Source organism: Trachymyrmex cornetzi, unplaced genomic scaffold (genome assembly GCF_001594075.2).
Source record: "Trachymyrmex cornetzi isolate Tcor2-1 unplaced genomic scaffold, Tcor1.1 scaffold335, whole genome shotgun sequence".
In the NCBI taxonomy this organism is placed as follows: domain Eukaryota; kingdom Metazoa; phylum Arthropoda; class Insecta; order Hymenoptera; family Formicidae; genus Trachymyrmex; species Trachymyrmex cornetzi.
The window spans coordinates 558,563-584,911 of NW_017298058.1; the positions used below are offsets into that span (position 1 = coordinate 558,563).

Sequence of the window (26,349 nt, forward strand, 5' to 3'; positions counted from 1 at the left end):
ACGTTCGTAAGGGCAATAAAACAATGTACATTTTTCGAGTACACTTGTATTTGAATGTGCAAGTTGCATAAAAAGACAGATTTTTTAGATATCGCACTGTCATATTTATTATTCTACGATAACGATCGATCGGCTCGCGGGTCGACCGCGCTCTCGAGAAATAGCGTATTCGCGCCTAGATTATTGTGTGGCAAACAAGGTAACGTCTACTAATTTTTTTATAACATCCACGACAACATGCGGGTGCGGTCGATCGGGCGCCATTATGCGAATTAATATTATTAATAATAAAAAGAAGACAAACCGTACGCATTGTTCTTTCCAGTAAAAGAAGAAGCAAGGTTTTCGGTGTTTTCACTACGATTGATAAACGATTCTATTATTGCATATAATATTACATTAATAACAATATTATTGCTGTAATGTTTGTTTTTGGTTATTAAAGTGTGTATATAGCAATATATTCTAGAAATGGTCGCTCTCGTACATTCTTTCACTCAACCCTCAAGATTAACAGACATCTTGCAATTTTATATACTTCCTTTAATTTTTCATTAAAGTCTTCACAGAGACACTGCAAGCTTCATTAATAATCAAATTCTTTGTGGTCTGATAATTTTTATGTATCTTTATTTTGTATTCATTCTTCTTATCTACATTCTCCTTTCTTACCAAGTTTATTATCCTCCTTCTTTTACAATCTTAGGTATAATATTCATTTATTTAATAAATTATGTCTTTTTATTTTAATGTTGTATAAAATTGAAAAAGAAAAAGTTTGTAAGAAAAGTTCGCTCATTAGGATGGTAAATATATTTAAATATCAATTTAATGTTTGTTATTATGTATAACTTTTATTTTATATATATATATCTTACAAAATTGTCTCTTACATTACTCACAATTCTCTTACATTTAAAAAAATAATAGAAAAATAATATATATAATTTACTTTCAGTAATGTTAATGTAACTAATTATAATATCAAATCTATTTTTTTATAGTTCTATTTGATTTGTATTTTTCTCGTACGCCATCATTAAAACCTTCTCTATTCCTTGCGAGCTCTATAGCATAAAATTGTATCCTGGTTGTTAGTATACTATTCTGCTCTGAATAATCTCCAGTGCAATCTGCTCTCAATAATGTACCAAAACTATAGTCCTCCACAATGTCCTTAAATTGTTCACAAAAGAACCTCCACTTTATCTTTCCCTCTGGAGATTTCAACTCGTCTTCATCCACTTTATTCACTTTCATATTAGGAAACGTATCTTTGAAAGTCTTATAGATTTGCTCATCGTGAGGTGTGAGTTTCAAAAGCTTTGGGTCAACCGAGCATAAAATCTGGAGCATAATATTTCTATCATTTATACTATTTATTTATTTCATGATTCTTACATATATATATATGTTCATATAATATTGTATAACTTACATTAAAATAAACCTCTGCATGTTCCATGGCTTTGATTGCCCACATTGCTTCCAAAGATGGCTAAAATAGAAAAAAAAGGAAAACGTTCCTTTAAATAAAATTGATTTAAAATTTTTTTACAGTACAATAGTAAATATTAATCGCTCATTAATTTACATGTGATTTTACTCACGTCATTTTCGAATTCTTCAGCAGGTCTTGACAATACACTAGTACCAGCCATTAATTGATCTGCCGTCTTAAATATACAATATATTATTGCATGAATAAGTGCTTTTCATGAATTAATTTGGAAATATCGCATACACAGTAAAACAGAAATGAAACAAGAGGCGTTATCTAATATACAAATATTATTAATAATTATTTATTAGACGAAAAAATAAATCTTAATCAAGGTGGACAATTTAAATAAGTGCCAGTTATTCAATAATTTTTAAAATTACCTGCATTATATCATAAATAAGACACAATCATTTAGGTTATAAAATTAAAATAAGGTTAAATTTCTGCATGTAGAAAATAATTTACTTACTACGTTCCCTATTTGCGCCATTATGTTATATTATCCACAGCTTCAAAGAATGATTTTTAAAAAATCATATATTTGTATAAACACTACCTCATTCGTGATAAAGTAACATCACACCCGTCACACATGTGTGACAGTATTTATATATATTATCAGAAAATCAGCAATGATCAGAAAGAAACTTGTGAGAGGCTGTGCCGGCCTTTTTCCTGTTACCGTCGAAATCGCCCATACATACACTACCGCCAGGATATCCATTTTCAATTTGAGAACTACGTGACTACATACATTTTCTGACACTATCGATAAAATCGTATCATCGACGAACCAATCAAAAGGCCGCATTAGCGTCTTAAAGCGGGGAGCACAGACTCTTGCATAACGCATAACACATGAGGCATAAAAAATTGAACCAACCAGAGTTCTCTATTACATGGAAGGGAAAGAAACGGAGAACTTTGATTGGTAATGAAATAAGAATCGACTATGAATACCGGCCTGTCAGTTCGGTCTCCTGGGGGGCGGTATTCATAGTCGTTTCTTATATTTAAGATCGCCTTAAGTTCGATCTTAAGATATCTTAAGACGCTAATGCAGCCCTCTGATTGGTTCGTGATTTCTTAAGACCGTACTTAAAACGGTCTTGAATATAAGATCTGACTATGGCCGGTATTCATAGTCGATTCTTATTTCAAGACCGTCTTAAGTAATGTCTTAAGATGCTAATGTGGCCCTCTGATTGGTTCGTGACTTCTTAAGACCATACTTAAGACAGTCTTGAATATAAGATCTGACTATGAATACCGTCCTATGAATACCGACCCTGGTCTCTATACTCCATGGTCGGCACGCTTCTATGGGTGGTATTCATAATCGGATCTTATATTTAAGACCGTCTTAAGTACAGTTTTAGACATCACGAACCAATCAGAGGCCGGTATTCATAGTCAGATCTTATATTCAAGACCGTCTTAAGTACGGTCTTAAGAAGTCATGAACCAATCAGAGGGCTGCATTAGCGTCTTAAGGCATTACTTAAGACGATCTTGAAATAAGAATCGACTATGAATACCGGCAAGAGAGCCGTATTAGCATCTCAAGACATTACTTAAGACGGTCATAAAATAAGAATCGACTATGAATACCGGCCTATGAGGATTTAGTACAGACACAAACTACATCTACTTTCGATGATACGATTTTATCGACAGTGACAGAAAATGTAAATGTAGTCACGTAGTTTCCAAACTGAAAATGGATGTACTGACGGTAGTGTACGGACGATTTCGACGATAACAAGAAAAAGATCGGCATGGCCTTGCATGGCCTTTCTCAGGTTTCTCGCTGCTGCTATGATATACGCTGCATTTATTCTTCATAGTTGCACTGTTATATTTTTCCTTTCAAAATAAATAATTTAAAGATGTTAAATATATATACATAAATAAGTACAATATTGTTTATATCGCATGGATATTTGCGCTTGTAAGATTATAATATTGACTTCTATTATATTTTTTAAAATTCATGCAAAATCAATTTATAAAAAAAATTGAATTATAGAATTAAATTTGTAGGTAAAAACAGGAACTATCCAATTGTAAAAAAAAAACACGACTGTTTCGCTCTCTCCTCTTCAGAATCTATTATTGTTATCGTAAATACACTAATGTGACTTTCACCATCCATTCACTTCGCCATTAAGAAATAATTAGATGAGTAACGGCAGAAAACTTTCGCAACGGTACGATATTTCTTTCACAATATAAGAATTTATAACAATTATTATTTACATGTATTTAATATTAAATAAATTGATTTTGATAGCAGATGATGAAAACTCGAATACGGCATCCGATGTATCTTTTTCGAGTTTTTCAAAGTGCAAAATAATTTACAATATGCATAAAAGTTTATCGGAACAATTTAAGGAGGTTGTAAGGCAAATGCAATATGTTAAGAACTACTTGAAAAAATTACAGACTATTCTAAATTTCATTTAATAATAATACAAAAAAAATAGAAACAATTGACCATCTGGATCAAAAGTTATTTAAATAAGTAGTAATATTTTTTAAATTTGTACTCTAATATAAATATATGAAAATGTATTATAAAATAATGATAAAAATCTCAATTTTTTAATATAAATACTCTAGGAATTCAACAATATTTTTGTGAAGTTATCTTGAGATGCAGACATTAATTGTTCAGTAAATAAATAAAATTTGTTATTTGTTATAAACTAATGGTGAATCTCAATGAAACTTTGCATAAGTCATGTTTAGTACTTAATATATTTATATAAAAACATTTAGATTTTTCTTATTATTTTACGACATTTGTTTATAACAATAAAACTAACAACAAATAAAATAAATAACCTATAAAAATGTGTTGCTCAATAAAACCAGAATGTTATAAACACAACTTTCACATGTATGTAGTTTGTTTAAAGTGAAAATATGAATATATATGTTTTATGCCCTTACAACCTCCTTAACGCAACGTCTTAAATATTTTTAAATAAATGTTTTATTCATGTCTTTCATAACATTTGCTTCGCTACTCAAAAAGACGTACTACAAGCTACGTGGCATACAAAATAATTAAAATACTGCTTCCTTTTTCTGCCATGATTTATACCTTGATGTTCTCTTATACTGTCATAAGAGACGTGATTATCGATTAGATAACGATGTTCAGGATAGACAACTGAGAGACATGCCACTATCGTCGCCGAATGGCTGTCAGAAAAAGTTTGCTCGCATTCTGGAAGACTCGAGCGAGGAACTGTTTTCTTAGGTAAAGACACACAATCGATATAGCACACGATTAAGATTTGTTTTACAAAAAAATCTTTTTTAGTCGCGTGAAGCCATCCCTCTCTGCGCACGACACACAAAGTTACGCACGCATGTAAGTACGCAATTAATTTTTGTGTTGAGTAAAAAAAGAGAAGAGTTATACACAGTTGTACAGCAAGAAAAGATCCCAATTGATTACGCACTACAAAAAACACCGCCGTGGATGACGTCAGTTCAATTAAAATCGCGGCGGTTGTTAAAAAGGAATTGTTATTCAATTAATATCAGATAAGAGGAAGTGTCAACTCCCCCTCCGAAAATACGCTTTTTTCGCCCGATTTTCTCTCCGAAAGAGAGAAAATCTAGATAACTAGAACGAAGGCTACGATACGACGAGTGAACACCACGTTCTCCTTGACGATCCGACGGCGATCCGCTAGTCACGCTCGTGATCTGCTCGTGATCGAAGCAGCCGATTTCACCGGCGTGCGAGAAGCTGGGTGGTTCGCGCGTAGCATTTCTTCTCTAGAAAAAAATCTTGCTTCTCTTATCGGGTCGATTTGACACAACTGCAGCAAAATACGGTAATCTTCCACGCCCATGTTAACGCGAGAGTTATGAATTGTTTGCGATATTGATACGAGATCCAAACAGACCTCAACTAGCAAATCCCCAGCTAATCGCTTAAGTGTCTTGGTCAATTCATCACGATGGGCAACGGAAACTCCAAAGACAATAATGTGCAACGAAACAGGATGTAAGTGCCTTTATCTTTGTACCTATCTTGATTGCAGCAAACTTATTCTCTTTTGATGATAAATTGGATTTTAAAATATGTGAATTATTAAAGATAGCATCTAAAAGCAGTTTGGTGCGAAATATTGTAACAGTACATAAAACGTAACTAACATTTTAATTTTTATTGGATTAAATTTTAAGTCATAAATATATACAAAGTGTGTTTTAGTTTAAATATAATAGGCTGAATATATTGGAAAATATAAAAGATGTTTCAGATGAAAGTTGTACAGTTCGAAGGGGCACAAATATTGATCAAGTTAATTAATTTTTGAAAAATCAATTTTTTAAGGTTATATGGAGATCCGTCATTTTTTAAAATAGAATTGTGTGATTTTTTTACATAATATGATTTCTGTAATTATTCCGCATATAAACATTTTTTTTTTTAATGACAAAAATCTCTATATGAGCTTGAAAAATTTTTTATTTTTTCGAAAATAAATTTCACCACTATTTGCGTCCCTTCAGACTATAATTTATTTCATCTGAAATATTTTGCTGTATGTCTCATATTTTTTGACTCCATTATGGCTATTTTACAATGTACTTTTTGTTTCCTATTTCTTGCTGTTTGTCTCTTGCCTTCTTGATTAAAAAGGCAAGAGACAAACAGCAAGAAACAGGAAACAAAAAGCACATTGTAGAACAGCCATTACGTTTAAAATAAAACATCTTGTATAATACTTATTCCTAAATAAATAACAAATACTTGTCTTTTCTAAATATCTTAGATCTTGACTGATTGCTAATTAATTTCTAAATGACTCAAAGGATTGCATCAAAGATATCTTCAGAAAAAATTATACTTATGTCGAAAATTATATTTATATGACTTAAGAATTAACACAATATATTGCATGTTGCCCCATATATTGATAAAAAATATTCCATTTTTTAATATTTCCTCATCACAATATTTGACGTATTTCATTATAATTTAATACTCGCACATAGTGTCGCAGATAATGTCTGAATTTCACATTGGCTAAAGATATCGCGTGAATCGTGTGACCATGTCAGGCTGTCGATTAAAAGAGTAAAGGCTAACGCGACAATTAGCATCGTTATCTCGTCTCATCAATATTACATCACCTATTACCCACGCTAATAATTATGTGCAAAGATAAGCAATATATTTACAGAATACAGAAATTTGTAATCTTCTATTTTCGCGATCCAATTCCGGGGAGAAGTAAAATTCCATCGAATACGCGGTTTGCATACGCACATGTGCGCGAGATGCGTCTTTCCCCGCTAATGCATCAGACTGATAAGACAGTCGCGTCACGAAACGTTTAGTTCAGTTTAGTCTATATAAAACATGTCTACGAGGCAGTTCCTCATACCACTCAGCTGTCACTTGATGAGTTTTCTCCGTCAATCGAGCAGCTTGCCTTATGCTATCTCTGATCTTGAACCTGAAATCTACCATCAGCATCACCTGTCCAAGAGCAGGTAAAATCGACGAATCGCGTCGATTTCTGTTGAATTTACTTAACACGCAAGAATCCTTCACCGTCGTTTCGCTGAGTTTCGTTTTTACTTTACTTCAGGAAAGACCGCGATGTTTTGTCTTATTACATAAGTTGAACAAATTACGATGATATTTAACAGTTTGACGAAATTATTATCTATCATAACGTCCAGTAGTAATGAATATCCCACAATTAAATTAATTTTTGTTGCACGTGAAGAAAAAAGTTTTTCTCTCCATTTTCTAATTTTTTATTAATATGATTTCTTAACTATATTTCTTTTCGCGGCAATCATGATAATTACGCGTATATCGTTATCGTATTATCTCGATAACTTTGCAATGGGAAAATAATGCTCTGTCACGGCGATTGAATGTATACTTTAAACTTTGATCTAATCAAGGCGAAAAAGAATTCGAAAACGTCAACTCCGTCGAACTTTGTTCCCATCAATGATAGTGATTTTCTAAACTTCTAATATTAATCTGCAAACGTTTGCATGTTTTTCTCATGATGAATCAAATGTTTGTTGTCCGGTAAATGTATAACGTATGATTGCGCGATAAATGCGCTTGCGTTAAACCATGCCTGTTTGCAGGTGCGTATTATATTTGCACCTTCAAGGCGAAGCGATGTCTCATATGTACAATACAGATAAAAATTTTACAAAAATTTTATTTAAAAAATTCAATATTTTATTTATTAATTGTGTTTATAAAAAGTAATTTTGTATTACATAATATTATTTGTATCACATAATATTATAAGATACAAAGCACTCTCTCTGATAAAAATATATTTTTACTACTGAAACGAGGAAAATAAATAATAAATTAAATTCGTATGTATATAATCATGAATATAATATAATTATATTTAATTATATATTTATGTACATTAGATCTGTTTCTTATTGCTGCACTTTCTGAACTAATACACACAGTGCAATAAGTTAAGTGAAACAAATATACGTTTGTTTCACTTCAACTTATTGCACTGGTTCAGCAGTAATAAAAAACAGACCTATCCTAGTCAGAAATAATAATTAAAATGGACATTGAATCGATATCAATTCGATGTCGATTTATTATCATTTCTGACTGGGTATTGATACATAAAATTTTCATTATACTTATAAAAACAGATTAATACCTATTTGTCATTTTGGTTTCTTTATTTTATTAACCCTTACCATACCATCTACAATTTGATGTCTCATCCATACCATCAAGGGTCACTTCAAATCTCTTCGTTTTTTCACCTCTCCAAAATAATAAAAAAAGTCTCTAAAAATTCGCCAACATACTTTCAACTTTCTAGAATAAATATTGACTCTTTATTTTGGAAAATAATAAAATGTGTAGTATAATTTATAATTACCGAAAGACTCAAAGAAACTTGCACGAACAGGAATCGCTCGGTCACTAGTTACCCATATTAATACGGTAAGAGTTAATTAAGATTTATAACAAGGCATATATTTTGTAAGAAAAAGCATGCATTATTATTTCTTAATATTAGACAAAATAAAAAATAATCAATGTTTTCATTGTTATGTAACAATATGTATAGTGAGTGAAAGATTTATGAAGATTAAAGGGATTGAAGGTCACTGCCTTCAGTAGACACGGCGGTGTTCATTATTCTATCCCTTTGTGATTTTGCCGACATGCTCACGTCATGTCGCGTCACCTCGCTATCGCGTCCCCCTGTCCTACCACCTTGCTGTGCGTTTGCGCGCAAACTGCTCAGACAAGTGGCATTCGTTCGCAGGACCCAGAGCAGTAACCAACCCGACTATAGCAAGAATAAAACGTCAACCATGTCGAGCTTGGAACGCGATCAGCTGGGCCAACGAGGAAGCGGCGACGCGGCCTGCGCCGGCCTTCTGCGTGGCCTCGATCACATTAGAGATCCGCACTTGAACAAGGTACGCTGTGTGTATCATATAACGTTAACAAAATGCGTTGTACAATTGCTAGTCGCGATAGTCGCAATATCGTGCGGAAGATAATCTCTACTCATGATAGACTCGAGTACGCGTTGACGTTATCTGCATAACTTAGGCTTGACTCAGCGCGAAAAGCAATTAGACGAAAAAAACGATGACGAAACGTTATAGAGGAAAATAACGAGCGAAGACGCTTTTGTTAGAAGACGTTTATATTTAGAACGTCTTTCCGACTTTCGTTATTTGCATTGACAACACATATTTCCATGTTGAGTATACATCGTAGTCATTTGTAGATCTTTCCGTAAGATAGAACTTATACGTGACTCTGAAGTAAAATTACCGGAACATGAAGATTCTGAAAAAAGAACTCTTTCACGAAATGCTTGAATCTGCTTCAATGAAACGTTCAACCGTGCGATGCCTGAAATTTCCTCGTCACTCTGTAAAAATAGAAAAAGCGTTTATTGTTAGTCAATGAAGCTAATTTTGAATTAATTTATACACGATGGTCAACTTAAAAATTGAAATAAATATTGGTACGATTTATTACAAAATTATAACTGTTAATTACAATTCGCAAACTGATGAGTTAATAATCTATACCGACTAAGAGTTCGCGAATGTTTCGCAAAGCGAAATCTGAAACTTTGCTGCGTGCAACAATTGCGTACGGCAAATCGGATTGCAACTCGACAGCAGAATGTAGAATTGCAGGATGACTTCGCGAAACTCTTCGGTAATTGCCCTCTACGCTTGCGCAATCCCGAAATTCGATATAGCTAAGCTCTCATTCACAGAGTGAGACGGCCCTGGAGTTTCACAACCTTATTTTCAAATTCCTTTAAAGTTAAGATATTCATTGAAATCGTATTTTAGTTTAGATTATTTTGAGAGCTAAAGAAATGAGAATCTTTTTTCGGTTCTTTTCAACACGGTTAAGTCCTTCCTTTTGATTTATTTTAATGCAAAAGTTTATCTACCTTCTATTCAGAAAAATTTCTATTCAGCAACTTTGAAAGCACTTTCATTAATCATATCTTTCAAGTCGTAAAAAACTACTTTAACATTTTTACAAAATATAGTTATTATAAATGATCTTACTCTTATGTTTTTCAAATAATGAAAAATTTGCTTTTTTGAAAAGGAGGAATTATTGATCTTCTTGGATTACATTTATTCGTTATAAAATTTGAAAAATTTTTTAAATTATAAATAGCGATTTTATATTATTTATAATAAGGAACAAGATTCTGTTGGTTGTAGTAAATAAAATCTTTCCATTGAAGAAAATAAGCGCTAAAAAATTAAAAAAATGAAACTTTACCCTCTTTTTATTTCTGTAAAACGTCTTTAGAGTTGTATCTGCGAAATTATTCGCGAACGTATGACCAGTCCCGTTTTGTTAAGCAACGGGTACACGTAATACTTGCGGTAGGTCATGGAGTCACTTTATATTCAAGAATTCAAGAATAGGGCTGCCTATCGATCCATGCATGAGCCGAAGGGTCGTCGTCACGAGAGTCAAGAACCCCAGCAACCGTTTCCACGGTCGGTTGTTTGTCATGGGATACAAAAATTCCGAGGGAAAAGTTCGGAGTGCACCGAGATAAAATGGAGACCGATTGGTGGAATCTCGTTCCAGATCAGAATCGGACTACGCGCATCCCTGAAGCTCTGCTCGCTGTGGATGGAAGGGTACTCGTTCATGTTTGCGCTTCATTTCGCGATCTCACGTTTGGACTAAAGGCTTGGACTTTCTCTTTTGCATGTCTCCCAAATTTCAACTTTCTTTTTTACCGCGATAATCGCACTGTCGTCCTAACTTTCCCTTTTAGTTGCTTAATTCTCGAAAAATATATTTATATGTATATATAAAATATTTTACAAAATTCACACTTATTGTTCATTGAGATGAAATGGGAACTTTAATTTCAATAGTTATAATTTCGATTAATTTTAACGAGTTCAGTTTCTCTTACCTTCTACTAATTTTATATCTAAGAAAATACGATTAAAAATGCTTTCGAGGTTGCTGAATATAGAGAATCTTGCATTAAATGTGCTTTAATTAATATGAATAATATATCATATTGATAAAAAATATACTTTTATTTTATCAATAATAATATTATTACGATAAAAAGAACAGAGAATTACAAGTGCAATAGTATAATTATCGCAAGTTAAGCACTATGAAGAAAATTGAAGAAAAAATTTTACAAAATTGGTATACACGAATATGAGTGTAGTTTGAAAACAAGTATAATTACTTGTTTATTGTGGAAGTTTTTTTCTAAAATTTCCACAGAAAATTTTGTCAGTATTATCGACTTATTTATATAAAGTAATATATATACTACAAAGATTATACTCCAAAGCTGCGATATTCTGTAATATTAAATAAGATAAAAAATTTTAGTGCTTCATGTAAGTTGAAGAAACTTTAATTTATAAAAATATATTTATTATAAATGTTTTATATTTTTTGACTAATAAAAAGTTCGCTTTTTTAAGGAGGAATTATTGATCTTCTTGGATTAATTTGATTACTCGTTATAAAATTTAAAGTCTTTTAAATTATAAATAGCAATTTTATATTAATAGATTTATATTCTAAATTAAGTTAAATTTTTATTAACATTTTATTTCTTTCGTATCCAATAAATATTAAAAGATCATTAGAAACAGTGTAGTGAAGAATCTTGTTTAAATAGAATACTCATTAAAGTTTTACTCATTGTCAGATAAAAACTTTCGATGGAGTTAGCCATCGCTCTAAGGTATTCATCAAAAGTCAGGGACAAGTTCGCCTAATGGAAAAGTACTCTTCACGAGCGCTGACCTTTCTATTGAATTAAATTCAATTACAATTCGCTCTGATGTGACCAACGTGATCAACGTTTAATTTGAAAAAAAAAACATCACCTTTTAAAAGTTAATACAATTACAACAAATTTTACAACAGAAATTGATCAAGCAATACAATTAAAGAAACATCATATCATCTTATATGTATATTTCGACAAATTATTAAATGTTATTAAATATTTTCGTGTAAAACTGCGTTGTCTTATTATTGAGAGTCATTTTATATAAGAGTGACATAATTCTTACGATAGACACATTATCACGCAAAAATTTACATATACCAACACAATATGATAATGCATTGTTATCGGAAACCAGCATACGGAAACATTGGTCGCACGATAGTCACGTATCTGTTTTCGAGAAAAATTTCCGGTATATATGCAAAAATATGACATTATATGCAGTTTATTTTATATGTATATCTTATATAAAAAGATTACAATTTTTAATAAGAATTTTATATATACAGAATGTATCAGTAAATCCAATTGTATTTTAATTTTTTTAATACTCAAAATTAACTTCATTAAGGAAATATCGATTTTGGATCTCTTAAAAAAAAAGAGATGAATGAAAGAGAAATCGAATATCGTTTATTATTTAATAGCACTTTCAAACATATGAAAGGGGATGAAAGAATATAAAGGGATTAAGAAATATTATAGATAGTTTGATCATTAATCAGATCAGACTGGTCTTGTTTATTCTTTTATGGATATAATGTTCAAGAATTCGCTACTTTTCCGGTATTTGAAGATAAATGAAATCATATCGCAAAGTAATGCATTTCATTAACCGCAGTCGAGATAAGTCGATGAGATAACAAATTGTATCATAAATTATACTGCTCTTTTAATGTTGACGTTCCATTAATTATAACATCTATTACATTATCGTTCTCCATCATTTCCACCTTGTAATTTATTACGTCCATTAATTTTGTAACTAACCTTGTTTGTCGACAATTTCTACTAATGGTGAGTTTACATTTGAAGGACGAGCAAGAGAAACGCAGAAATTTATTAAATTTTAATGGTAGAATAATTGTGTAAAGCGTTTATTATATAGGTAAATTGACAACATTCCGTTTAAGTCAACCGTTGGTTCAACGAATACCTGGCACAGTCTAACGTTCGTTTTAAAAAAGCATTGGCAGTGTCCCTGCAATCCGTAACTACATCACTATGCCAACAGTATACGCGTTATGTTTATAATTTAATCAAATATAAAAGGTGTCCTATTTGTAACATTATTTCTGAAAATACACACTATTAAAATATTTTAGATTAAACTTACTCTATTTCGAGGGAATGAATTAAATATTAAAAGCTCCTCTGAAGTACAAAGTACTGTCGATTTGATATCGATCAAACGATACAATCAAATCTTTTCTTTTCATCGCTCTTATAAGATTTTTATAAGCTCGTTTTCTAACATCATCTATGTAAAATTCAATTAGACACAACGCGTCGCCGAGGGCATATTATACGTCATTATCCTTGAGAGCGAATATGGATCACGGAAAATGAGTAATCTTGAGGGTAAATTCTGATATACACACACATATATATATATATAACACTACATAATGTATCTAAATCACGATCGCTAGATGTACCGTTTGTGCAATATTAGCATTTGTAAAAATCGAAGTGGGACGACGATCAGCTGATCACCTTTCACCCACGCTTACTAATGACTGCTGTTAACACTGTTAATAGTTACAGTATCATTCCTTTTGATTGAAGGTCAGAGTCTAGTCTGATGCTCTGATTCTGACTCATCAATTAATTTTTTCCTGTTTGCCAATGTCGCAAGAAAAGGAACGATAGCGACATACGTGCAACGTTCGATGTTTTCCGTAGAAATAGTCCGAATAATGAAGACAATTGAATTGAAATACATTTTGATAAATAAAATAGGATTATAAATTTACTCCATTTTTTCTTTTCTATATTTTTTGATTTTTGAGGGAGACAGAGGTGTTCAGTGGATTTTTTTTAAATTTCACTTTAAGTGCTGTATTTAATGATGTGTTATCATCACGTTTCAGGGTATGGCGTTCAGTATTGAGGAAAGACAGATACTGGGTATACATGGTCTTCTACCGGCAGCCGTAAAAACTCAAGAAGAACAGTTAGAGCTTTGTCGTCTTAATCTGGAACGCTACACGGATGATCTCTCAAAATACATATATCTCATAGGCCTACTGGTACATGAACACGACAGTTATCGCTGTCGCTTGATCGGAGACGCTATATTAGTGGTCTCCTCGTCCCCGCTTGATCAGGCTTGCTCCTCTCATATGCGTTGATTCTCACATAGGGTCTTATTCCTTAGGATAGAAACGAGAAACTCTTCTACCGTTTGTTGGCAGAAGATGTAGGTAAAATAATGCCATTGGTGTATACGCCGACCGTGGGTTTGGCATGTCAGAAATTCGGTCTGGTTTACCGTAGGCCGCGTGGCCTCTTCATAAGTATTCACGATAAAGGCCATGTCTATGACGTTTTAAAAAACTGGCCCGAACACGACGTACGAGCAATCGTTGTCACGGACGGCGAGAGAATACTGGGATTAGGTGACCTAGGTGCTCACGGCATGGGCATTCCCGTAGGTAAATTGTCATTGTACACCGCATTAGCTGGTATCAAACCCCACCAGAGTTTGCCTATCACTTTGGACGTCGGCACTAATACCCAGGTATGCGAAAATACATCACATCTGCAGTAAACGCCTTCATTGGTTCCTCGTTATACTGTGAAACACAAAAAAAATATTTCTTCGTAAATATTTCGCGTTAATTTCTTCTTTAATCTTAAATCTATATGTTTGAATCTTATATTCTTTTTGCAGTCTTTGTTGGATGATCCCCTATATATCGGTCACAGACACAAACGTGTCACCGGGCAAGAGTACGACGACTTCGTGGACGAGTTTATGAAAGCTGTTGTGAAGCGATATGGTCCGAATACGTTAATCCAATTCGAAGACTTTGGAAATTTTAATGCGTTCAGATTGCTTCAAAAATATCACAACGACTATTGCACCTTTAATGATGATATTCAGGGCACCGCCTCTGTCGCTGTTGCCGGATTACTGGCATCACTTCGTGTTACACAGACAAAGCTCTCGGAGAATACGATCGTGTTTCAGGGTGCTGGAGAGGTTGCTATCAAAATATTTAGTTCATCGTGATGAACAATTTTTTCAAAATTTTTATACGAATTAGAACACTTTTCAGAAAAATTGAGAAAGTTTACATATCTTTTCTTAGAATTCTTCATATAAATTCTGAAATATTCTAAAATTTTTGTAATTTTGTTTTGTAATTTCTCTCTGATGAACTCTTATAAAATCTGAAAAAATAGAATAAGAAATCTTAGAATATTTTAGATTTTATATGTATGAAAAACTTTGAAGTGTTCGAATTTGTATTTAAAAAATCTGAGAAATTTTCTAAAAAGTTATAAAATTATTTAGAAATTCTAATAAATTCTTTGAAAAATTCTTACTAGAGAAAAATTTTTACTAGAGAATATGTTAACTGTCAACAAAAATACAATTGTATTTTAAGGGCCTATTCTGTAATTCTTAACGATTGTAACGATATATGTTACATTGTCATTGCACAGGTTTTGTATATAGTAAAAAAGCTATGCAACGACAATATAATATCATTATAGTCGTTAAGAGATACAGAATAGGCCTCTTAGTCGCGTTATAGATTATATATTTGAAGAGTGTGTACGTTTTCATGAATTATGAATTATTTGTAGGCGTCATTAGGTATCGCGACATTGTGCGTGATGACAATGCTAAAAGAAGGAGTAACTAAGGAAGAAGCTAAGAGTAAAATTTGGATGGTAGATTCAAAAGGATTGATAGTGAAAAATCGCCCAAAGGGCGGACTGACGGAGCATAAATTGCACTTTGCTCGTGAGGATGAGCCAATCGATACTCTGTTGGATGTTGTTAAGACCGCCAAACCTTCGGTTATTATTGGCGCAGCTGCTATCAGGGGTGCCTTCACGACAGAAATATTGAAGGAAATGGCGCGTAACAATGAGAGACCCGTTATTTTCGCTCTGAGCAATCCAACGAGCAAAGCAGAGTGCACCGCGGAAGAAGCATATATTGCTACAGAGGTAAGAAGTTGACTTGTGGGAACAATTCTCTACATTCATTGAAAAATAAATTTTTAATATGAAATTTTGCTGACGTTTCCTGAATAATTTTAATCAACCATTGTTTGAATTGCGCAGGGAAGATGCATATTCGCGAGCGGATCGCCTTTCCCACCAGTCACGTATAACAATAAAACTTACTATCCTGGCCAGGGTAATAATAGTTACATATTCCCTGGAATCGCGCTGGCCGCAATATGCGCAGGTATGCGCACTATTCCCGAGGAGACTTTCCTTATTGCCGCGACGGCTCTCTCCGACTTGGTAACGCAAGCCGATTTGGACAGCGGCAATCTTTATCCACCATTAGCCGATATACAGAAATGTTCGTTGAGTATAGCATGTGCAATCATGAAATATGCCTATGAAAAATGTGAGTATAAATACTATAAATATTGCAAATGTGTTAGAGAAGATAGAAAACACACAAAGCATCTCGTATATTCTGCTACATAATATAAATTATTCATATTTTTTTTTATATCCAGGTCTAGCAACTGTCTATCCGGAGCCTTCAGATTATGAGAGTTTTATCAAGGCACAATTATACGATCCAAGCTATAAATCGGCAATACCTCCAATTTATTCATGGCCAACATTGTAATTGTTTCATTAATTTAACGTCTTTGATTTTATATACGATTGTTTCGGATCTATGAAAGAATAATATACATGTTTGAGGGAATTCTTCGGGAAATGAATCTTCCTTGCTTTTTAAAGCCTGTTGATCGGGCTTATTTTATTTCTAGCACCGTATGTGCAAACATGACTAATATGCAATATTTAGTTATTAAAATTCGCAGGAATGAATGTGTTTAATACGAAGGCATTTTTGCAAATAAAGTATATAAGCTCGATGTAAGAATTGATTTGCTGGTTAAACGAATAAATATCGACGTTAGTTTGAAAGAAATGTATTTATTGCTACTAGAAATATCGTTTTTGTTTTCTGCAGAACATCCTAGATATCTCCGATCGCGTTTGACGAGCAGTAGCTATAATATTGTTCATTTCGTAGACTTAGTATAACTAAGATCAAACAAAACTTATACGGATGATACAGTTGTGCAAATGAAAAGTCTGTGACAAAAAAAAGTGAAGATTGCCTCTTAATGTTCAATCATTTTTCGCAATATTCATTATACGTCATTAATTTAATTTAAATCTTTACAAGACAATAATCGACAAAAAATATTATTTAATTAGGCCAAGAATTTACAAGGCGATGCTAAGTTGGCACATACATCGCGAAAAAGTTTGCAAATTCTTTTCCCGAACTCAATGTATTATAGTCCATCACACACAAAATGACATAAGCTGTATAAACAACACAATGCCACCAGACCAATAAGCATCTGGCATAAAGCCATATTGATTTACATAAGAGTTATAAGATATTCATTAAATAAGATATTCATTAGTCCAGCGGCCTTATGCTATGCTTATTCAACTTACGTCATTTTGTATGATGGACTTATCAGAAATGAATAAAAGAATTGTTTGAGAGAATATTTTCTAAGACAATTATGTATTCTTACATTTCAAGATGTATATAATTCACAATGATGAATTGTGGTGATTGTTATTCACACATTTCCTCTCTCGCTCGCGTTCAATCGCTTTCTCTCAATTTCTGTCAACTCTATTGACGTGTATAAGTAAAACTATTATCCATTTTAATTTTTCACTAGTCCGATACTTACTGTCAGAACACATTCGTGGTCGTCAATTCAAAACAGATTATGAACTGTTGACCCCGAAAGTGATCTTTATTCCAAATTCATTTATATCGTATAGTAACAGTGTAATAAATTTAAAGGACAAAAAATGTACAGAAGAGCATTTAAAAAATTGTTTACAATTATGGGACTCTGTTACGCTACACTGAGCAGACACACTGGCCTTTGCGCGCCAGTAACAGGGACCTTATCGCTTGTCTCATGATGGACAATTGCGATAAAAACAAACGTGGACCACCCGGGAGCTTATCGGGCAACGGGTAGTAATCTGATCGCTCGTCGTTAGATATAATCGAATTAGTCCAAGTTCCACGGCACCACTGCACTACTGCTTTCTCTACGTATAGTTCCTATATATAGTTCCAAATTAAATCAGTGCTGAGTGCAGATGAAGTGAAGAATTCCAATGATCAGTATTTATACACACATACACGCACTATTTTTCAAAATCAACGTTCGCATCATCACATCATTGAATCTCTTGTAGTTACGAAAGACATGTTTTCATAAAAATTAATGATATTAGAACGAAGACATAGGGCAGTAGTGTCGTTGAAAGTGGAGTGTCTGTCCAGCACGGAGATCGGTCCCTTTCCTAGCTTCATCGAGAGAGTGAATGTGATCGTTCGTGAGATTGTTGAGAATCACCAGCTGCTCGCGGGTCAGGCAATCTCTGGGATGCTGGTAAAGCGTCGAAGAACGGGTGAGTCAACGCATCCTTCAGAGTAATACGTTGCGAGGGCTCGTACTCCAACATTCGTTGAACCAGATCGAACAGCTGACGATGTTCTTCATCATCAGACAGCATATAACGCTATATAGAACAAAAATATATATTATTTTATGGATAACCAACAATTACATTATATATCAAAAATTATTTTATCATTAATTAAACAAATTATAATCTACATTTTAAATTTTTATTCGCTCTAGTCTCGCTATTTGAATCTTTGTTTTAATTCGTAATTTGATATAGGAATTTAATTGAAGTCAAATCAAGATACTAACATGTAATGGCTTGCAATTATCTCGTACGTATCTACCGGCCGAACTCTTGTCATCCCAATCCAGTTTGCCATGGTAGAAGTACTTGGTCTTAGTTTTGCGAGCCATGCGATGTGGTATCGTGCCAAGTATACGTTCCATCATCGCCAGGTGCTCGCGATTATCATGTGTTTGGAATAACGTGATGCCCAGGTATAACTCGAATAAGATGCAACCGATGGACCAAACATCGCAGGGCTGAGACCAACCTAATTCTACATACAGAAAAATATAAGATTAATGATAGTGATACAAAGGTACGTGCGACAAAAAGAATATTTTAAGAGAGGTACTCACCTAAAATCACTTCGGGTGCTCTATAATGTCTTGTGCTAACGATTGTACTATGATGTTCGTGATCGAAAGTAGCGCTACCAAAGTCGATAAGTTTGATGTCGGTTCGCTTCACGCGTCTCATGTCTCTCCGCTTAAAAAGAAAAAGCTTTTTTTGAAACACTTTAGAATGGAAGCTTATTCTACATGCCAAATTGAGGCTCGATAAATCGATAATAGAAAATATTAACAATAGCACACCTTTTTGTTGTTATATGTGCTATCGTATTCCGAATCTACGAATAAGATGTTCTCCGGTTTAAGATCCGTGTGCGTGAGCTTGTTGTCATGTAAAAACTTAACAGCGTAACAAAGTTGATAGCCCATGTGCCTAACATGTTCCAACGGATACGGCTGGTAACTGTTATCCCTCTGTAAAAATAACTTCGTCAATGTCTTAGACCTGATAGCGTCAGAGTCGTCTAATAGCAAATTTGGTTTCATTAGTATGTATTATATGTTAAAGGCTATCATATATAAATTGATGTAAAAGCGTTGTACATGAGCGGATTGGACCGCGAGATGTTCAATACAATTACACTGTGTGTTTGATAAAATCTATATTAAGCATTTCATCAATCAAGGCATTTATATTATGTTTTGGTATGTAGATAGACTAATATACATTTGGCTTCTACACCAGTGCATACTAATGCATCTAATTCGTCATAAGGTATGCTTCAATATTTACCAGGAAGTCGAAAACACTCAGACCGAGCATTTCGAAAGCGATACACATGTGTCCGTGATAATTGAACCAATCGAGCATCTTTACGCATAGACTGAAATGAAATAATCGACAATGAATTATCGCCGTTTCATAAACCTTACATATTAAATTAAAACAAAATATCCTTGCTTACAGAGTAGCTTTACGTCGCAAAACTACTTAAAGAATAAATAAAACAATTAGATACTAACTGCTGGCCTTCCGGGTCCTTATTAGCGATCTTTTCAAGAGCATTTATTTCCAGCTTTGCTGCTTCCCTGTACTTCTCCACGTTTTTAATAATCTTCAGAGCCATCACATGATCCCTAGAATGTTCATAACATCGATCATGATATCTGATATTAAAACTGTCTCCCGCCAGCTCAAATCCCGTATCCTATGAGGACGAAGCTGCACGTGGAGAATACTTTTCACGCGGACGTTTGCCGTAACTTCGTATTCCGCTAAAGAGATCTAATTCGTGGCCGTCGCAAACGCCCGGCCCGTAAAACAAAGTGCAAGGCCATCCTATTATTGCAACTACTCGCGTGTTATTTTGTGACAGTGCCGGATGGCTATTTCTGCCTGTGGTACGTCGCGCAACGCGCGCATTTAGGATTTTCCTCGGCGCGCGAATTGATGATGACGCGCGAGGAACCGAGGCGAAAAGAGGTAAATAAAAATAAATAGGTAGAAAGATAGAGAGAGAGAGAGAAAGATATGAGTAGACAGTGCGAAACGCGAAGTTATGTTACCTATGTACTTATGTGAACTGGAACTTACATTTGCAAGTCCTTAACCTTGACAACTTTTCCAAAAGTACCCTCTCCTAGGGTGGCCAGTACTTTATCTGTAATGTAAAAATAAAGGTGAATGCCCAGCAAGTATGAGCCTCGCGGCCCACGGAGGGAGGGAGTGCTCGCCTGCGTTCACTAACTGGACGAAGCACCCTTTTGTTCACGACAAAAAAGCCTTTGAGTGCCCCTTGTCCATCGCCCCCTTACACAAAGAAAAAAGACCACTCTCTTGAGGAGAGAGTCGTCGCGTTTGAAAGAGAAAAAAAAAGAAGAAAAATGAGACCCTAAAGGAACGCGGGCGAGACTCTTCCATGTGGGCGTTCGGCCGATCGTGCGTTATCGTACACGCGCGGTTCATGGTGAACGGGATAAACGAATAAACATGGAACGGTATCGTATAGTTTAAATGGTATCGATCGAAAATATTGCTGCTCTCCTAAAGGTCCTAAAACGGGGTAAAAGCAGCGGTAACTCTATTTGAACGGGTGCACGGGACGTGGCATTTACTGTCGATCATACGGGAGAATCCTTTTTATCGTCTCCAATCCTTTATTCTTTACACACCGAGTAGGCAAGGAGTTCAATGATACTATATAAGAGATACAAAAACAGCGAGAGTAAATGCCAGTCGTCCTCGCACGCGTGCACGAGTATCAAGAGCGAGGAACACGCCGTCCCGAGGAGGACGACATATCGAGAAGATAGCGCAAATAAGAAGCCCTTCGGTCTTTCTCATTTGTCTCTACTCCCTTCCTCCAAGCTCTCTGTCTCCACCAAATCACCCTCGCGTTTGAAGGGATCCTCGATTCAGCGGGGAATCAAAAAGCAAAATCTCTTTTGCGCCGGCTTCCCGATAATCATCACCGTCGTCGTCATCGTCGAGCCGACGGGTTACCTACGTGCTGTCGAAACACGTGGTGAATAGATGTACTATATATATGCTATTACTTATCTTTCTGAAATAAATTGTACATAAACAGACAGACAGAGAGAAACTATATCTTTTTTTCTGCTCTTTCGCGTATCCCGAGTTAGCGCGCGACGAAAAGATCGACAGGGAGAATTTTCGATCTAGACAGAGAACCGCGCCAATGTGTGTACGCACAAATGTGTGTACGAATAAGTGGTATCATAATATATATATATATATATATGTATACAACATATCTCTATATATGCGCGTATGTGTATGCTGAACGGTGACGTTCAGCGAGAACATTGATACATAACGTGATTAACGCGTGAATTGTTACTCTTGTATTGTAGTGTAAATATTGTTTCATATATAATACCTATAATTCAGGCGAGGAGAAGTGAAAAAGAGAGGAAAAAAAGAAACGAAAGAAAGAGAAAGAGACAAGAGACAAAGAGAGAGAGAGAGAGAGAGAGAGAGAGAGAGAGAGAGAAAGAGATAGAAAGTATGGGCAGATACCGTAGATAACCGATCAGTTAATCGACCTGAGGCTTGCTTAAATCTACTACAATGAGTGTATTCACATGATCACGAACATCTATTGGCCAGGAGATCGCCGGATTGGTATACAAGGTGGCCGTCTTCGTCGTCCTCAACGGAGGGCGGTCGTGGGCTCTATTTGGGCCGGCGTATCGATATCGGTGCGTGCCAAGAGTTGGACCCAATCGCAGGCCGCGGACCCGCCGTGTTCGGTATTCCGTGTTCGCGTCGGTCCGATTCAGTAACAGGTCGTGCCGGACGTAGATGCCACGATATCCAGAGTTGAGGCGCCGTTGGGGCGGTCGATGGAGTCGTCAGGTCACATCCGCCGTATCCACGTGGCCATCAGATGCACGCCAGGTCGAGCGGTCGCCGATCATCAACCGATCGCCATACACCGTGCCATCCACCATCGTTGCCACCACCACCGCGAGTCGGCGGAGACCCGTGTAACACGCGGCAGAGGACACGTGTGTAAGCACGGGACGAACGTACGAGTGTGTCGGTGGGGGTAGGAAGGTAGGATAACATCGTCATCGTCACCGAGAGAGAGAGAGAGACGCCACCCGATCCGAGCACCCGGTCGACCATAGTTGTGACCAATCCGTGTGTGCCATATCCGTTTCCATTCCATTCCATTCCATTACAACGGAGATGGTAACCCAACAATCAGAGAGAAAGGGGAGAGGGCAAAATGGTTTGCCAAGTCAGAAAGTTGCGGTTACGAATTTACCATCGGCACATAATATGTATATTCTTTTCTTTTCGTTACTTTTTACGTTTTTTCTTTATTCTATGCTTTTATTTTTATTTTTTTCATACGGCAGTCGTTTCCTTATTTTAATTATTTATTTGTTTTCGGTTCTTTTTTTATCTCGCTCGCTTTTTTATATACTCGTTATATATGTATTCGTGTTAGACCTGGTATATGCCTTGAAGGAGCCGTCTCAAGACGCGCACGGCTCTACAGACTAGAGCACTTGATACGACATGAAACGACTACAAATGCACATTCTAACGTAGACAGACAGAGAAAAGCAGAAAGAGAATCATGTGCGTTATGTACACGTATAATCGCGATAACGTATATGATAATGATTTAAATGGCAATATATACTACTATATTTGATCGACGATAATTTTGCGAACAAAACAATGAATTATTCTGATTTATTCAAATCCCAATCTCGACGAAAGATATGCAGGGTGATTTATCTTAATTTTAACAGGCAAATATTTCGAAAATATGCAATTTTACCAAAAACATTCCAAATAAAAATTATATGGTATGGAGGGAGACGTATGATGATCTCCTCTTTATTTTATATCATAAAATTTTTATTTGGAATATTTTTTGGTAAAGTAGTATATTTTCTAAATATATTTACCTATTAAGATTAAAATGAATCACTCTGTACAGACACGAAAAAAAAAAAGAAAAATAAACAAACGCGGACAACCGGACAGCTTCTTCGAAGTGCTTGTAACGCGTTACCTTTCATCTAACACGGAGAGGTAGCTTAATTAAACTGTTAATTGCTTGATAGACTTGTCATAGTACTTACGTGTTCGCGTAAACCGCCGCTCCACGACGATCGATAGAGATATCTCTCGATCCTCATGGGGCACGATCCTCATTGCCGCAATACGGAGCAATACTGATCGGACTTTCGACCCTACCTTATCGAGAATACGACACGCGGACTGTACTGTCGAATTTTTCGGATCATCGATCGCTAGTCACTTCTACGGTGAAATCAAACAGAAAGAGGAGAAGCAGAGCCGCGTACTCTCTCGTAGTCTTTCGTACTCTCAACATGTTATTAAGATTATTTAAAAAATGGATAGAGATAAGATCAGAAACAAAACTGTTGCATCTTTGATATGGATACAATTTCGATCTTAATACCGATCTTTTAGTGTTAAGACTCAGTTCGCTTTTCACCGAGTATACCGAGATAGTCTTGAATATTTAGCAACCATGTAAGATGACGGTTTTCCCAAACAATTTAAATGTTTAGATAATTGAATTAGAACTTTAAAACACAAATATAATCAATATCTACATCGCATATGTATGTTATTCATGGAACGTGTTACACTCTCAATCCCCAAATTGGAAATAGGAGGTAGATTGATAAATATTACATTCGGAATCGCGACAAGGTTGATTGGCGTGGTAGTCGGATATCCCAAGATATCCTCGTGGTACTCTCACGGCAAACATTGGCAGACGTGCATTGTTTAGCTTATCGGAGAGGCAGCGAAGATTACTACGGTTAATAGGCTTTTCAACGGGCTCGCGAAATAGACGTCAGTCAGCGTGAATCTAGGGAGTGCTAGGTCGGAAAGGGATTTCACACGAGTTGCATACGCGCGTCTACAATTAAATACTACGACATACACACACGCAAACACGCAGGCGAGAACGAGGAAGACAAGACAACAGCGGCAATGGACACGCTCTGCTTAAAACGGCGTCGCTTTCGCGAGATATCGCGCAATCCGGGCAACCCATGGCTCGACAACTTACGATCGCGTCGTGAATCGTGTCCACCTCGCTAATCGCGCTCGCGCTACCCGGGGCTACTGTGCCCTTGGACGCGTCGTCTTTCTGCTTGCTGCGGTGATTGCTCTTCTTGTACTTGCTGGCGATGAGATCCGTCGTGCTGGGAAGTACGTTCGCCTGTCCACCAGCCGCCAATTGACTATAGGTGTCTTCCATCGCGGCGTACTTCAGGATTAGACTTTGGATCTCCTTTCGCTTGGCTGCCCGGTCCGTGATCGCCGGATCCACATCCTCCGTTAATGCGTCGTACGCGTACAATTCGTTCCGCGTAACGTTCTGAGCGACGTCATTGAGGTTCTCCGTGTTGCTGTTTGCGACTGGCGTCTTGTCCGGATCGACCGTGATTTCTTTGCTATCCACAAACGTCAATGATTCGATTTTGACTGGTCGGCATAATCTTAGAGACGTCGAATGAGCTTCCAGCTGCTCGCTCTTGCCGTTTCGATGCGGCCTCACCTTCCTATTGCGCGTTTCCGCATGTCCGGACTTGTGTCTGCCGTAACGGCGATAAGCATCCGAATTCAATAAAGTTTGCCGAGCTGTGCGGTTGTAGGCGGGCGTCTTCTCGCGTCTGGATTCTCTGCTTATCGCGGAGCTCACGTAGGGATAAGCTTTCTCGCTGAGAAGCACGCTGGTGGGACTCTTGATGACAGTACGAGTCATCGAAGGCTCCAGAGTCTTGTCGTCGCGCACAAACGGACTGTCGTCTCGGTGATAATAGCTGTGATCTCGCTCTTGTTTCCGTGAATAACCGCGACCGCTTCGTTCCGAAGCGTCGGCGTGCCTCTTGCCAGAATACTTGTCTAAAATCGTGCTATACTTGTTCTCCAAGCGACTTCTTGTGGTACCCAGTCGGCCGACACCAGGCGATCGCCTCGCCGTGGAGCCGACGTCATTGAGTGCAGACGTTCCGCGTACTCTCGTAGTCAACTTCTGGAGAAGACTCGTGCAGGAGTCGCTTAGCATCTGCGTCACGCTCGTCGTTGTGGACGAGCGCGCGAAACGACCCCGTCGCGAGACAGAGCCATGTCGAGAGGTCGACGTGTCGCGCGGCGCGAATATGAACATTTCGATTGGCTTGAGACCGCTGTCAAATCGAATTACGTAAAACCACCAATTTTCCAGATCAACCAATTCGACCCTTGACAGATCGAAATCACTCAAGATCGTCCTGGATCTCGCGAAACAATCTCAGCGCAACATGCTCGAGCCGTAGTGATTAAGTCGTGCGAGAAGAGTGGCCGCAAGAGCGATCGAACACGAAGACACCGAGACTGACGAAACGGTCTTCTACGCAGATACATCACTATGGTAAGGCGCGAGCACGCCGATCACTAAAGGCGAAAGAACGCCACCCGAGGAAAGCACTAAACTATAACCACGATGACAATCAGTGGGATGACGACGATAGACGAACAACATCGGCCGTTCATAAAGATGAAGACCAAGACGAAGACGGTGGTAGCGACGGCGACGGCGATGGCGACGACGACGACGACAACGAGGAGAAGGAGAAGGCGAAACTCAGTGCGCCCCGCCAAATACTCTCTCGTCGTACTAAAAATACCAGGGAGCAGTGGTGTGCCCGCTCCGAAGAGAACGATTCGTCCACCTCTCTCGAAAGCGACTCTTCGAGA

General features: G+C 36.4%; 3 protein-coding genes across 5 annotated transcripts; 1 reads left to right on the forward strand and 2 right to left on the reverse strand.

Moving 5' to 3' along the window:
• Nucleotides 1–892: 892 nt before the first annotated feature.
• On the reverse strand, nucleotides 893–2,100 carry LOC108763053 (protein PBDC1). The gene is made up of 4 exons (XM_018510354.1): nucleotides 1,974–2,100; nucleotides 1,611–1,676; nucleotides 1,439–1,498; nucleotides 893–1,347 (listed from the first exon to the last, which is right to left on the reverse strand). Exons 1-4 carry the CDS (start codon nucleotides 1,992–1,994, stop codon nucleotides 991–993), a joined length of 504 nt encoding a protein of 167 aa, XP_018365856.1. The 5' UTR covers nucleotides 1,995–2,100; the 3' UTR covers nucleotides 893–990.
• Nucleotides 2,101–4,662: 2,562 nt separating this feature from the next.
• Nucleotides 4,663–17,882, forward strand: Men (NADP-dependent malic enzyme). Of its 3 annotated transcripts, XM_018510383.1 has the most exons (9): nucleotides 4,663–4,775; nucleotides 4,839–4,889; nucleotides 8,827–8,983; nucleotides 13,932–14,090; nucleotides 14,219–14,581; nucleotides 14,735–15,046; nucleotides 15,658–16,026; nucleotides 16,144–16,438; nucleotides 16,554–17,882. In XM_018510383.1, exons 1-9 carry the CDS (start codon nucleotides 4,714–4,716, stop codon nucleotides 16,667–16,669), a joined length of 1,884 nt encoding a protein of 627 aa, XP_018365885.1. In that variant the 5' UTR covers nucleotides 4,663–4,713; the 3' UTR covers nucleotides 16,670–17,882. The 3 variants fall into 3 exon arrangements, with proteins under 3 accessions (XP_018365885.1, XP_018365886.1, XP_018365884.1); XM_018510384.1 differs by lacking the exons at nucleotides 4,663–4,775; nucleotides 4,839–4,889 and adding an exon at nucleotides 5,149–5,534; XM_018510382.1 differs by lacking the exons at nucleotides 4,663–4,775; nucleotides 4,839–4,889 and adding an exon at nucleotides 6,863–7,033.
• Doa (CDC like kinase darkener of apricot) lies at nucleotides 17,582–25,780 on the reverse strand. Its single transcript, XM_018510381.1, has 9 exons — nucleotides 24,677–25,780; nucleotides 22,200–22,278; nucleotides 20,677–20,743; nucleotides 20,106–20,219; nucleotides 19,876–19,966; nucleotides 19,386–19,556; nucleotides 19,149–19,293; nucleotides 18,816–19,066; nucleotides 17,582–18,618 (listed from the first exon to the last, which is right to left on the reverse strand). Exons 1-9 carry the CDS (start codon nucleotides 25,778–25,780, stop codon nucleotides 18,406–18,408), a joined length of 2,235 nt encoding a protein of 744 aa, XP_018365883.1. The 3' UTR covers nucleotides 17,582–18,405.
• Between the last annotated feature and the right edge of the window lie 569 nt (nucleotides 25,781–26,349).

Coding starts and splice junctions, on each gene's coding strand:
- LOC108763053 (XM_018510354.1), bottom strand. CDS start 1,994: ATGGCGCAAATAGGGAACGTA. Junction 1,677..1,973: donor TGGCGCAAATAGGGAACGTA/GTAAGTAAATTA, acceptor TGTATATTTAAG/ACGGCAGATCAATTAATGGC. Junction 1,348..1,438: donor ATGCAGAGGTTTATTTTAAT/GTAAGTTATACA, acceptor ATTATGCTCCAG/ATTTTATGCTCGGTTGACCC.
- Men (XM_018510382.1), top strand. CDS start 6,900: ATGTCTACGAGGCAGTTCCTCATACCACTCAGCTGTCACTTGATGAGT. Junction 8,984..13,931: donor GAGATCCGCACTTGAACAAG/GTACGCTGTGTG, acceptor ATCACGTTTCAG/GGTATGGCGTTCAGTATTGA. Junction 16,027..16,143: donor AAGCATATATTGCTACAGAG/GTAAGAAGTTGA, acceptor TGAATTGCGCAG/GGAAGATGCATATTCGCGAG.
- Doa (XM_018510381.1), bottom strand. CDS start 25,780: ATGTTCATATTCGCGCCGCGCGACACGTCGACCTCTCGACATGGCTCT. Junction 22,279..24,676: donor ACACGATTCACGACGCGATC/GTAAGTTGTCGA, acceptor CGGCCCAAATAG/AGCCCACGACCGCCCTCCGT. Junction 19,067..19,148: donor AGCACCCGAAGTGATTTTAG/GTGAGTACCTCT, acceptor TTCTGTATGTAG/AATTAGGTTGGTCTCAGCCC.